We start from the raw sequence: 14,251 nt of genomic DNA on the forward strand, positions 1-14,251 counted from the left end.
TTTTACCACAAACTGACTATGTTCCCAGCTTTCTGGTGATAAGAAAACAAAGATCTGTTTTGTTATTCACGGAAAGTGGATGTCTAGACGAGAACTGTTGCTAGGACAATCAAAACACGGTGTCATCCTTGGTTTCCTCCTCCGCTCAGCCAAGACGGAAGACAAACAAAGAAGACACAAGACACTGGCGTATTTATTCTTTACGAGTGATCAGGTATTACTACCAAGTATTTACAGTCTTGTCATTTCTGTAAAATATCCACAACAACAGTTCTTGTAAACAAATCAACGCCATCTATCAGAGGTGGAATTGTGTTAAGTGTAACTTGTAGCTATGATCAACTTTATACCTTAAAAAAGAGCAGCGGGGTATTTTGAAAGAATAAATAAGGCGGATTAAAGGAGATAAGGAAGAGCCTCACTAAGGCAGAATAAAAACCGATAATAAAAACAGGAGACTCACAAAAAACATGGGAAAATAGTTACTACAAAATAATAATTTAAAAAATATGTGTATGAAATTTCAAAATATATCAATATAAATGTGAAGTTGAGGAGGCAGAATAGGGAGGAACTAGAGGGAGTGGGGAGAGGGAGAGCGGAGAGGGAGAGTGTTAACAAAAGGCCAAGGGAAGGTGAGTGGCACTTGTCATTCTGCCTGAGATATAACCAGACACTCGTGGTCACCTTCGGCAGTTGTAAGGTTCTGGTAGCCTGTAAGAAAACGGTGTACATGTTTATACAACTGCTCAAACTCTTACATGGGCAATAACATTTCTGAAAGTAATTAGGTGGTTTAGTTTAGTGGTAAATTATACACAGGATGACCAATTGACCAGCTGGATCGTCCCTGGGAGCCAAGCTGACCCAGCCAGGGACGAGGCAAATGGGTATCCTGTCGTAGGAACAGAGGATCATCTGGGATCTTTTAAGGGGGTAAGGATTTTAGCATAAAAATATAATATCATTATTTCCATATACAAGCATAATATTGCAAGAGATTAAGATCAACATCCTCACTGTCACAGAGACTCGCTAGCTAGTGCTACACTTGTGGAAATGTTAATGAAAGGGTTCACGTACGTGAGTGAGAGAAAGATTCATGGAAGAGGTAATCCTTAAATCTGAGACCTAGCCTAGCACACCCAGGCGTTATGGAATGCGACGATCGACTGGCGTTTTCTTAACCCACATCTTAATATAAGTATATCGTCTCGTCAGACTGTTGTGTCTGGGATCCTCCCCTCATAGACCCGAGGCGCCTCTTTATAACTGCTCGTCATTTGCTCCCTGTATACACTTGTGATTACCTCGTCATGCTATTCCGGCTGTGTTCCGGGTTTCCGGTTTCTCACAGTCTTTATCTAGTTTCCTTCCTATCTATGTCTTATTGTTGTCTCTACCACTCTGTGTCTCATGTGTCTCTGTCTCTCGCCCCTATTCCAAGTCCCATTCCATGTTTCCTGCGTGTCTCTCTCTCTATTCCATATCCCACGTGTCTTTCTCATATCATTTCTTATTCCACGTTTCTCTCTCATCCCATTCCTTGCCCCATGTGTCTTTGTCTAACCCTATTCCATGTCCCCCTGTGTCTCCCCTTTCCATGTGTCGTATGACTGTCCCCACTCCATGGCCCACGTGTCCCCCCCTTCCCCTCTTCCTAACTCAGCATTCCACGTGTGTCTGCCCATGCTAGGTGGCAGAATCCTCCTCCTCCTCCTCCCCCACACCGGACGTCAGGAGACTCACCTCTGCTCCTCGTCAGGGATCACCTCCTTGTCGTCCTTCTTCCAGATGACTCGCGGCTCAGGCTCACCGCCGTACTTCACGTCCAGCTTGAACAACTGCGTCTTTTTGATCACAATGTTCTTGAACTCGTCCTTGTTGATCACGAACGGCTTCACTGTGGGTTCACGAAAACGGGTGATAAGAAGTGGATAAAGTCTAGTTAGTAGGAAAGAGAGTCGGCGGAGTGGGACTGCGAGCAGCGACGTCTAACAACCGGGTCAAATTCATGAAGCAGTTACGTAAGCATTTACGAACGTGTACATCTTTCTTTGAAGGCTTTGGTTACATTTATTAAACAGTTTACAAGCAAGAAAACTTCCCAATCAACTATTGTTATTGTTATAAACAGCCTCCTGGTGCTTCCGAGCCCATTAACTGTTTAATAATTGTAAACAAAGCCGCCAAAGTTTGAGAAAAGATGTACAGGTTTGTAAGTGCTTACATAACTACTTCGTGAATCTGGTCCCATGACCCACACCACCCAGCATCGGAGCCAGCGCAAGGTAACCCCAGAGGAGTGTGCCAAGCATGTATTTGACACATGCAGGGTATACCCTGCTTGCGTCGCGCAGGTGGGAATTATATTAAGATAAGAGTATATTCCCGGGACAGAATATTGGAATGCTTTTCAGAAGACAAACGGAGACCAGATGAGGCTTAGGTGGTGTAAGTGTGTTGTTGTGTCCAGAGAAGCCATAGATTATGTATATCTCTGTAATCCCAACCTAAAGCCCTTATCTATCTAATCCCAATATACACCCCTTATCTATCTAATCCCAATCTACACCCTTCATCTATGTAATCCCTACCTAGAACTTTCATCTATGTAATCCCAACCTACTCCCCTCACCTCTGTAATCCCTACCTACTCACCTCACCTCTGTAATCCCTACCTACTCACCTCATCTTGGCAATCCCTACCTACTCACCTCATCTTGAGAGAGGTGAAGCTAGATTTTGAAGTGGTATTTGTAAAGATGAATATCAGCCACATTGTATGATAAATTCTCCCTCAGCCCTTTTCTAAACAAAATTAAAAGCATTAGATCTCCTTACCGAAGCGATGCTTAGCCTGAATGGGTTTGGTTGGATCTGATGGCTCGCCGGGTCCAGCCTTGTTGACGGCCCTCACACGGAACTCGTACTGGTTGCCCTCCTTCAGGTCAGGGATGGTCCCCTCTGTCACGTCGCCCTGGATCTCTATGCCTTTGGCCCAGTCTGAGAACCGGTCCTGAACAAGGGGAAGATGCTGAGAGTCAGTGAGGGTAGGAGTAGCAGGCCCTTGTGGTAAGGGGAGTGTGGGAGGTGACAAGGGGGAAGGGGGCGGTGGAGGAGGACCGGAGATGGAATGTGTGTGTGTATAAATGGGGAAATCCTTAGGGTGGGGAGAGTGGACTTGTTAGGGAAAGGGGAAAGGGGAGGGAGAAATTCAAGAATTAAGTTGTCCTAGAAAGTTATGGGAGTTGTCTTAATTTATGTTATTACAATATGACAAAAATCTTGGACAAAGGGAGATGGTTGTTTACTGTGAGGCGTTGTTATGGACTATGTATTCCCTTCATTGAGAAACTTTCTCCAGTAATTACTGCGTGAAGCGCCAAAATTAACTTGATTACAATATGACAATAACTTTATTTAAACTAAATAGAAATAATGAACAGATTTATTATATATCTACAAAACTCCAGCGAATTAAAACACACAGAAGAGACAGAGAAAGAAGAGTATTTATATTGTGCTAAGTGGACCGGGATCCTCGGACCGTAGAGAACTTGGCCCAGTCACTCATCCCTGCGGAGACGCCCTCACAAGGCGCGCTAATACCCACCTACAGGTGGTAGTAAAGGCGCTACATCTTGGCGAGGGGTGCCGGCTGTGCTGCAGGACCAGGGCATGAGTAGCGCCCCCGCAGGGAAGGTGAGAGACATGACTAAATGGTCATCTCACGGCCGGGATGTGAAGCCATGATAGCCTGGATACACTGTGAGGCGCGAGTATCCGGGTGTCGCTGGAGACACTTGACCGTATTGAAAAAGATCAATGTGGTGCGGTGTGCAGGTATAACACAGTGATACTCATTCGCTGTGCTTTGGAGACAAGTGACTGTGTCCTGCACAAACCCATTGACACTTATGTCATATCGAAGATGATTATCTCGGCCGTGCACTGTAACAACCTCAAAAGACTATAAGGTTTACATAGTTATTCATGTACTTGAGGGATAGCAACTGATGAAGAAACTTGTACACAGAGATATTTAAGTTAATTAAGAGGATCTGAGAAGGTCATTCACAGTCTGCTAATGTTTGGTCGTACCCTCATAGTCTTAGATGATATCATCTCCAAGTGCTCCGGTGTAAAGACGCTCATGGTGTCTCTGAGTTAGGGACTGACGACCTTCACATGTTAAGTCTTCACTCTCCGACAACATTTTTAAATATTTTGAAAATATATCCATTACGATTTTAGGCATCAGCTCCCTGGAGCATGAGCACCATGCCAACGATAAAAGCATAGCTGTTATTACATAAGTTTAGCAGCGTGAAATGGAAGGTCAGACTAAGACATGTCCAAAGTCCTGAGATAATTTAGCGCAGAGTTTCTTAATAATTTCTTAGTATCATCGCACGTAGACTTGCTGAGGTAAGACAACCACCGTGGCTTCCTTCTCAGGAAGGAATATCAGTGCTGGCAATGATATTGTTGCCAAGTCTTGGCAAGAAAACTTGGTCCAAGTCTTCGTGGGATACGAGTGGGCGGCCAAGACGGCGCCGCCTCCAGCGACATCCCAGGACTCAGCGACGAGGCTGACGAAGACCCGTTGACTCCTACTGCTGGTGAAGCGTGTGTTCTCAGACAGGGGGGGCGGGCGGGGGTTAGACAAGAACACCACACACGTAAGTCACATATTTATTCTATATCTTCATGTTCGTTTATTTTTTAAATACGTATTTAAAAATGCTTATGTGCATTTGTTATTATCTTGGTATATGATTATCGTGTCACTTTATGTGGGGGAACGATTATTATATATTTGATTTACAAGTGTAAACATTACTAGTGGTGGTGGTGGTGGTTGAGTGAGTGACAAGTGAAGGAGTGTATGCGGGAGGATGTTAGTGGCGGACAGCACAACACACTAAGTCTTGGTGACGGAGGTAAACACAAGCCACCAACCTCACTGAAAGGCAATCCGGTTTATAAAGTTGGAAATATAGACGCAAGGCTAGATATGCACTAGCAAATAAAGAAATGATGGACCAATGGTTCAATTTATTTGTTTCCTAGTGCAGCAAGTGTGGCCCAGCCAAACGCCGAGCCTGTCTACCAAGCTCTAGCATAGCCAGAAATCATCCATGAAGGCAAATACTGCATAGTGGGGCGTCATGATCTATTTTAAGCCTTATGGAACGGCCTCACAACGTTCATTTTCATCCGTTAACTTCAATAGTTTTATGCATCTCTTACACACAGAGATCACACTAACGTGATGTTATTTGTTCGTGTATCTCTTACTTCCATATGAATTCAATTGCAATGAAAGAAAATTAATGGTATAATTTGGAATGCTATGGGAAGTTATAGCAGCCATAGCCGCAATGTGTATTAAAAACAAATCGAATGAACGTTGCGTCCCCGTCTCCAAAGGCTTATTATAGGTGATCCCGCCATATGTGTCACTCTTACACCGAACCCTTCACAGTCTTACCACCTCTCCTGCCCCAGGCATGGCGCGAGTCTGTAGGGTGACGGTACACACACGTTATTATCATTACATAAACATGTGGTGGGCAACACCCCTGACAGCTCCTCTCTCTCTCTCTCTGTATGAGAGAGAGAGGAACTTCCCGGCCACAAATAATACCCCGGGTCTGACTAAGTGGCAGCAAGTGTAAAACATCACCTCAACACTGGTGTTACTTGCCAGAGGTTCTCAGCCACTTAGCCAGCCAAGGTAAAATGGTAAAAAAATTATCATTATCACAAGGACAAATTAGGATAATTAGACTGAGCACAATGAATGTCTTATTTTAACTGTACAAAGGAACAAAACTGTACTGTAGCCAGTTAAGGGAAACAAACGTATCATTACAGTTTATTACAGGCCATTGTTTTAGGAAGACGTTAAACTGTTATAAATACAACAAATAAAACGAATTATATATGAAAATACAGAAAGGAAAAACTACAAGACATATACATTTAACCTCGCAGACATAAGTTAAGAGACGAGACCCGTGCTAGGTTAAACTACACCTCTACAATGACAACTAAACTCTTACACAAATTTAATTCGTGCACTAATACAATTGTGAAGAATACACAAGGGAAGACAAATTTCTGCAAGTATTGTGGGAAAAAAAACACGAGGAGAGACAATCTGTACAGGAACGCTACACTCATAGGCTATGTAGACGGAAATTGAATGTACAGACGGGCGAAAAGATTGGCATCAGATGAGATATTCCCACGTCAGTGCTACTGGAAAAGGCAGACACCAAACCGGATATAAAAGATAAGTAAGTCATCTCAAGAGTGAGGAGAGACACTAAGAAAGTGAACACCACACGAAGCTGACTCCCTACAGCTGACTCCCTTGAAGAGATGCTCTTTCCTATCCCAGTATCACGACCTGACTACGATGTTTATTTATATAGATTCTATTTGAAGTAATCAGGAATATTTTATTCTAATTACTGGTAAGTTATTACTATTGCAATATTTTCATGCTTGACTTAACAATTGAAAGTGAAGGTTTAACTACATAAATCGAACTGTCAGGGGTAGTAATAGATCTCAGAATAACTGTTAACAACTCGTCTTGTATATGCACAAATAAATCCCATTAGCATGATGTATCAGTGAGAATATCAGTAGGAGGCACGAGGAGGATTCGAACCTGCATACTGGGTACTCCCAAGCACATGCCCTAGACAACTCACTACACCAGAACGTGGTCAAAAAGTAAAGCAATCTGGGATTCAAGTGAATCCTCTAGGAGTTCTGAGGCTTTCACTGAAACCCAATCAGGGGTTTCACACACACTGCTCCTCATACACTCTGGCTGTGGTTTGAGAGTTCCACCTCCAACACTTCTCTTCAAATACACAGCATCATATTCTATATGGATTGAATGTAAGAATTCTAGGTTCTGAATTACTCGAAGCCTATCATAAAGTGTAAATGCTTACCTACATTTATATACCTCCAACTAAGATCCAACCAATTATAACCATTCTCTCGATTTGTTTATGTAAACTCGGAAAGACACAAGAGTCTCTTACCCGGAACTCGATAACGTAGCCGGTGATGGGAGCACCGCCGTCGGTCTCCGGTCTGGACCAGCGGAGATCAGCGTGGTCTGGACCCCAGTCGTTGACCTCCACGTGCAAGATCTTACCCGGCTCGTCTGTTTGAGAACAGAAACACAATTAGACCAGTTAAAATAAGGAATGGTTAGGTTTAGGCCATAGTCCAGAATTTGGTTAGAGAGAACGCAAAGTGCAGATTTTCACAGACTTGGAAAGATTTACATGCTAGCTCTAAGACACTAGTTCCCAAATTAGGGACCCTTTTTGCAATATGTAGGGGGCCATAAGTTAGGGCAATGTACAGTATATGATACTAGAGGATACAAGAGGGAGAAATTAATAAGGACGCTATATGAAAAAGGAGTATAAAAACCGTAAAGAATTTTGCAACCAATCCTCTTAAGCTCATAGTCAATGGGTATTTTCAAAGACTGTAGTTTTTTTGGAAAATGTAATTGCCATTAACTACCAATCTACAAAAAAACAGGATATGATAATAATATGGCAGAATATTGGCCACACTGATCCCAAGGAACAAAACGCTGTGTGGTACTCACCCCAAGGATCCTTGGCCAGGATCACCTTCGGGTGAATGAATGGATCGGAGGGTCCCAGCTTGTTGCTGACGGTGACCTTGAATTTGTACTGTTTCTTGTTTTCCAGGTCCTCGCTCTTGAAGCGCAGAGGTTCGTCAGCGGGGATCTCAGCCACCTGCGCCCACCCGCCTGTCGGGGGCGTCAGCGAGAAGGGTTACTACCTGAGTGTGGTGCTCCGGCCCACATTAGATGTCACCATGTGCTTTGAGGTCCTGATTGGATGTTGTTTGTGAGATAGTGCCAAGGAGGGTCGTTGTGAGGGGGGGGCTGAGAGGGTCGTTGTGGCGGGGGTGCTACGGGGTCGTTGCGGGGTAGTGCTAAGAGGGTGGTGTTAATACACTGTAGTGTTGACATGATGTATGCTGTACTGTGTAAATGAATACGTTAAAGTATTCTGCCGCTTGAGACACAATTACTAATTCGTCAAAATGAAACCATTTTATAGATGTTCCTCTTTTCCAAAGGTTGACAAAGACGAGGATGATAAAGCGAGCTTCCAGTGCGCCTTGCACATATTCCATGCACATGTTCCAGAGATATGTATCTCAATTCAGATAAATAATGATCAAAAAATATATATATTTCTTTACTGAATATTATATTTTTTAGTTGGCGGCAGTGTTAACAATATCATGGTCACTTATGTTTGATTATTAGGCTGTTTGGTGGGTAAATATATAAAAACTAATTTGTCAATGTTCGTCGTTGGTTTTCCATGACTAAATTTGCTACTTTACTGATCCCAGAATGATTTGTCGAGCATCAAAATGTAACTTTTTAAACAATTTGTCTTGTGTGTTGCGTTGCGAGAGACAACTTGTAACTGGAGTCCGACAGAAATCACTATATGTCTGATTTATATAAGAATTGGTCCTTAAAAATCAAGTTATTAAAGTGTCTCAAAAATGGTCCTATAAGACACGCGTGTCTGAAGTAATTGAGAATAGAGATATAAGAAGTCTTGGAGAGGCTATATTGTTGGTCTTCTGAATTCACTTTCAACACAGTTAGGCTAAAGGTGTTTTAGTTTTCCAAAAAATTCATTATAAGTCAGATTTTAAAATAGTTTTGACAAGAGTTTTATGAATTTTGCCAAGAAAAAAGCATATTTTAATGTTAAATACATCTCGCTAATAATGTTTTCTTAGAGTATATGTACAGTTAACAGGAGTATAGATACAGTTTATAAAGTGTTCGAAAGTTCTTGAATGTCCAGAAAGCTTAAGAATATGGCTTAAGGAAAATATCTTGGGTATTATGAAGTTTTCAAATGGTCTGCAAAGTATAGCATGTTCAAGAAAAGGAGTTTTAAGTTGTGCAGTCTTTGATAGTTCTTAAAAATCTAAAAATTTTAAGAAGAAAGATTCATCTATTAGTGAGTTTGGCAAAGTCTAAAGATCTACCAAGAGATTAGTAAGATTCATAGTTGTCAAAGGCTGTTTTTAGGTCCAACACGTTTTGACGAACCTATTAAATACAAGTGAGAACACCACATTTGCTACACAAACTGGTCAGTACTACAAGTTATACAACTTAAAGTAGCCAAAATAGTGTTTCCTAATAATCCTGGTACTTATAATCTCCAAGTGAAGTAAGTAGAAGTTGCTTAGGTAACTCTAGAATAGTCACAAAGTTCGACAGTCAAAGACCCGGATACAACAGCGCGCAAGAGAATACCGCACCTCGTACGACCATCTTAACCAAATTGTCGTGTATTCAAGAATTATATATACACATATCTGAAGAATTATTAGCGATCACAAAGGGATTATATATATATATATATATAATGCTGCGACTGTATATACTGAATCCCCGAAAATAGTCCACTAAAGTATGAAAACCCAATAATAGGCTAGCCAGGGTTGCTAATCTCTTGCAGCGCTGCCAAGATTGTATACGCACGATGTGTCCAATGGTCGAGTGATTGTCTATGGCACACCAGCGAGCTGTCAGTTGTATTACTGTGTTAAGAAGCTTGAAATAAAATTAGCTCTTTCAGGTATTCTTAGAATATTCACTTTAATAATTTATTGGAGATTTCTCAAAGATGAATAGTTTATATTTAAGACTGAAAACAGTCCTTATTAATAAAGAAAATGTTTTGAAACAAAAGGCGGTTAAATAATAATAATAATAATAATAATAATAAAATAATAATAATAACAACAACACCAGTATAATGTTGTTAAATGTAAGATTGTTTAATGTTATGCTCACGTGTTTAATATATACAATTATTATTATGGAAATGGTGTAAACAAAATATGAATAGGAAAGTTGTAATAACAAAGGAATACAGAGAGAGAAGAGAGAAGAGAGAGAAGAGAGAGAAGAGAAGAGAGAGAAGAGAGAGAAGAGAGAAAGAGAGAGAGAGAGAGAGAGAGAGAGAGAGAGAGAGAGAGAGAGAGAGAGAGAGAGAGAGAGAGAGAGAGAGAGAGAGAGAGAGAGAGAGAGAGAGAGAGAGAGAGAGAGAGAGAGAGAGAGAGAGAGAGAGAGAGAGAGAGAGAGAGAGAGAGAGAGAGAGAGAGAGAGAGAGAGAGAGAGAGAGAGAGAGAGACAAAGAGAAAGAGAGAAAGAGAGAGAGAGAGAGAGAGAGAGAGAGTGTTGTCAACCAACACCGTCAAGAAAAAGTAAACAATGAAGAAGGACACGATGGTCGACAGGAATAGTACTAATTAAAAAACATTTATAATATCAACATAAAAGCAAATGTAGAAACCAAAATATAAGCTGAAAACAGGAACTGAAATCATATTTTAAAAATATAATAAGAGAGATAAATGGCTGCGCTGAGATCACTCTGCTCTCTTGAACAAGTGAAGAGATACAGCATCATCTCTCAGGATCTCTCTCTTCCCCCTCTCTCACTGTCTTGCCAGTGAGACACCAAGACGTGTAGGGTGTAGAGTGAGTTCCCCCAAGACACGTTGCTTGAGTCTAACACTAAGGCAAGGAGTGTAGAAGCACTAGAAGAAACTTAACGCAAGAGGTACAAGATAGAACTAAGACAGACAGTGAGTAACTAAGAACATAAGAGAGATGAAGCAAGTGATGTTATGACATGGGATTCACCTGGATGTGGAGAGTGAGTCTAGCGTGAGTCACCAAGCGTGAGAGGACAGAGAAGGTATGATCGTGGATGCTGGCGATGAGTCACAATAACGTGGCTAAAGTATGTTGACCAGGGGGCCAGATTCACGAAGCACTTACGCAAGTACTTACGAACGTGTACATCTTTCCTCAATCTTTGACGGCTTTGGTTACATTTATTAAACAGTTTACAAGCATGAAAACTTCCCAATCAACTGTTGTTATTGTTATAAACAGCCTCCTGGTGCTTCGGAGCTCATTAACTGTTTAATAATTGTAAACAAAGCCGCCAAAGATTGATAAAAGATGTACAGGTTCGTAAGTGCTTGCGTAACTGTTTTATGAATCTGGCCCCAGACCACACACTAGAAGGTGAAGGGACGACGACGTTTCGGTCCGTCCTGGACCATTCTTAAGTCGAAACGTCGTCGTCGTCCCTTCACCTTCTAGTGTGTGGTCTGATCAACATGATCGTGGATGTCTCTGGTACAGTCCCAACTAACAGACAAAATAAACAACTACAGCGGTACTAACAAATAACAACTTCGTCAGGTACCAACTTGTAAACCAAAGTAATGTTTTTAGCTGGGATTTTAACGCGTTTATTTATAAATATAGGAATAGGGACAAAAAAATTTGCTGGCGTCCCCAAAAAAATGTAGGTATCGTCTCAAAGAGAAAATGTGTATATCAAAAATTTAAATACATCAGCTTCATGCAGAATTACACCAAATAACAAAAGATACCGACATGAAAATAACTAGCTACTATCAGCACCCTGCAGTCAGGTACTGATGCATGCTAATTCAACTAAAACATGGACATTTTGAACATTTATTGGATAAAAAACAAATGGTATCCTGTGCGCATAGGGTTTATATACATATTAACAGTCTATACACTAAATTTAACTTTAAAATTGAATTGGCAAAATAAAATTTTGTAATCTAAAAATTAGCAAACTATGTCACTTTTTTTCTAAAACTGAAAGATTACACGTGTATCTGGTGCCAGATGTATGATTCTATATATGTAGTGCACCTTAGTCTACAGTAAACCAAACTTATACTTTACGCTGGGAAAGCACAAACTATGTTAAAACGTGAGCCTTCTTGAAAAGGTCTCTCTACCAGGTCAGCAGTTGAGCGAAACAACTAAGATCTAATATGCAAATTGTTACTAAAATGAATATATGTAATTTATAAGGATTTGAGAAATATTGAATTATTGCTTAGCATTTCATCGTTAGTTCTATGAATCATATAATTATTAAGAGACAAGTTGAGACATAAAACAGGTGCCAGTTCGAGTACATCATTTGATGTAGTATTATTTACACTACGTGGGGTCTACTTTGGGAGTTTTTTTTTTTATATTTTGGCGAGGGCAAAAAAACCCTCTTATTTATGGTTTGTTAGAAAAAAAAAGTTTTCATCCTGATTTAAAAAATAATTTGTTCTGAAATTAAACTTTTAAAAAAGATCTCCATCAACATTGTACCTTATTTAGGAGCAATCACTGTTTTTATATAAAAACCTCTTAATAACATTAGCATATACCAAATGTTTCCCCACTGGTGTATTTTGCTTAAGTTCAAGAATAAGGCACAAAGTAGATGAAGAAATTTAAAGGATTTTATAATGATAGCATTTCAGGCCACATCAGTTGGTTAGTGAACACTCTCTACCTGTTCGCTCCCAGATTCTCGGATGTGACGCTGTAGGAAGAGGAAATACAAGTGTCAACAAGAGTTGGTGGGGCTCAGTTGACGGCAGCATAAAGGGGCTCAGATGGCTAAATATAGCGAAGGTTCAGGGGGCACAGTTGGCTACAGCATAAGAGGGGGCTCAGATGGCTAAATGTAGCGGAATGGGCTGAGGACCCTTAATTCTAGCAGCTAATAGAACTAGTGAGCTTCTGTGGCAGGTTAGGAGCATGTTTATTGGTTTTGTACCCATATCCAAAATGTTTATACAATAATAACTTTACATATATCATTAAATTTAATAAATTTGAATGGTAAACGGTAATAATTTGATAGTTGTTGTTTAATATCACATTAGAACAAAATGTTATCGTGAAGAATAAATGTGCTCCCTGCCACAAAATCTCGTTTAAATTTAAACTACAGCTTTACAGACGGACGTCCATATTGTTTGAGCAGCCTCCAGTGTTTGGTTGACTAGTCTACACTCTTTGAATAGTCTCCCACGGGACCAGAACGTTTCTCGCCTTTGCCTAATTCCCTTCAGTCAGCCTTAATGGCTGTCATCGCTACCCTGCGTATAGCTACACGCTGCATCACCGCCTCTTGCAGCACCTCGGGAGGTCGACACGAAGACAATAACGAGAGATGTAACCCGCTTCTCGGTGTATACTCTTGATATACATGCTTCTCAGTGTATACTCTTGATATACACGCTTCTCGGTGTATACTGTGTACTCTTGAGAGATTACTTTAGTCCTGGACTATGCTCAGGACTGAATTATTCTTGCTGGTTAGTCAGTAGGCAAGTACTTGCGGAGGCCTTAATAGCCCTCCGGAGGTTGATAGACATTAACTCCCACGCCGCATCAAAGACAATAACGCAGTATTTCAAGGCAGGAAAGGCAGAGACGGTCGTCCTACACTGACCCTGGGATAAAGCTACCCCCAGACAATATGGACGCCCCCCTGTCACAGAATGTCGCTGTCCCCCCCTCGTTGTATTTGGGGAATATGGACCATAAGCTTAATCATTTATACATAAAAAGATCTTAAAAGCTATCTAAAAATATTCTTATATTGAAAAGTAGATTATAATTTAACCTCCCTACTGAGAGGAAAGTTAACAGCATAAATAGACAAAAGCTATGAAAATTACATAGAATTTCAGAAAATATATATAGGTCACCGTCCTATGGTGATATAGTGGTTTACATAGAGAAAAAGCATTTTATGGTGTCTATTGTATCTGAAGTTCAGAAAAAAGCTAGATTAAATATCATCAAAATATTTAAAAAATAGAAAAGCAAATATTTACAGCCCCAGAGAGGAAGATTTCCAAAACATTCGCACAAGCACAGGACACACGAAGAGGAATAATAACAGAACAAATAAAACACGTAGGATATACTTGCGCTCACAAGAAAAACAAGGTGGCTCTCTTGTAATGAAAAGTGAAACAAATAATACGGCCATAACAGCAATACGATAAAATAAGCAAAAAGAACAAGGGAGGAACTCAGCTAGACGTTCGTAACTGTTCAAAAATCTAATTGAACTCTCGGGCGGTGAACTTTTATCAGCTTCTTTTGACAAAACTCCCATAAGATTCTTCATGTTCTTGCTAACAGAACACGAGAACCATAGCGAGTCTGAAGCTGTAAAGTTCCCATTCGCACGGAATACAGTAGAAAACCCAAGGAGTCTGCTTGAAACTTGGACAAACTCAAAGTACTCATCTCTCTCTCTCTTCCACA

General features: G+C 40.7%; 1 protein-coding gene across 21 annotated transcripts in view; it reads right to left on the reverse strand.

The window, feature by feature from the left end:
- bt (projectin protein bent) overlaps positions 1 to 14,251 on the reverse strand; it is a 157,986-nt gene that overhangs the window by 75,089 nt on the left and 68,646 nt on the right. For 18 of the 21 annotated variants that reach the window (XM_069334528.1, XM_069334530.1, XM_069334529.1 and 15 more), the window contains 5 exons: positions 12,477 to 12,506; positions 7,658 to 7,825; positions 7,074 to 7,198; positions 2,845 to 3,019; positions 1,750 to 1,903 (listed from right to left, as the gene is read on the reverse strand). In XM_069334528.1, the coding sequence (XP_069190629.1) occupies positions 1,750 to 1,903; positions 2,845 to 3,019; positions 7,074 to 7,198; positions 7,658 to 7,825; positions 12,477 to 12,506 (652 nt within the window). The remainder of the gene's footprint in view (positions 1 to 1,749; positions 1,904 to 2,844; positions 3,020 to 7,073; positions 7,199 to 7,657; positions 7,826 to 12,476; positions 12,507 to 14,251) is intronic. The other 3 variants (XM_069334526.1, XM_069334520.1, XM_069334516.1) reach the window with 1 other exon arrangement.

The sequence above is a fragment of the Procambarus clarkii genome, chromosome 31, assembly GCF_040958095.1.
Source record: "Procambarus clarkii isolate CNS0578487 chromosome 31, FALCON_Pclarkii_2.0, whole genome shotgun sequence".
Classification (NCBI taxonomy): Eukaryota; Metazoa; Arthropoda; class Malacostraca; order Decapoda; family Cambaridae; genus Procambarus; species Procambarus clarkii.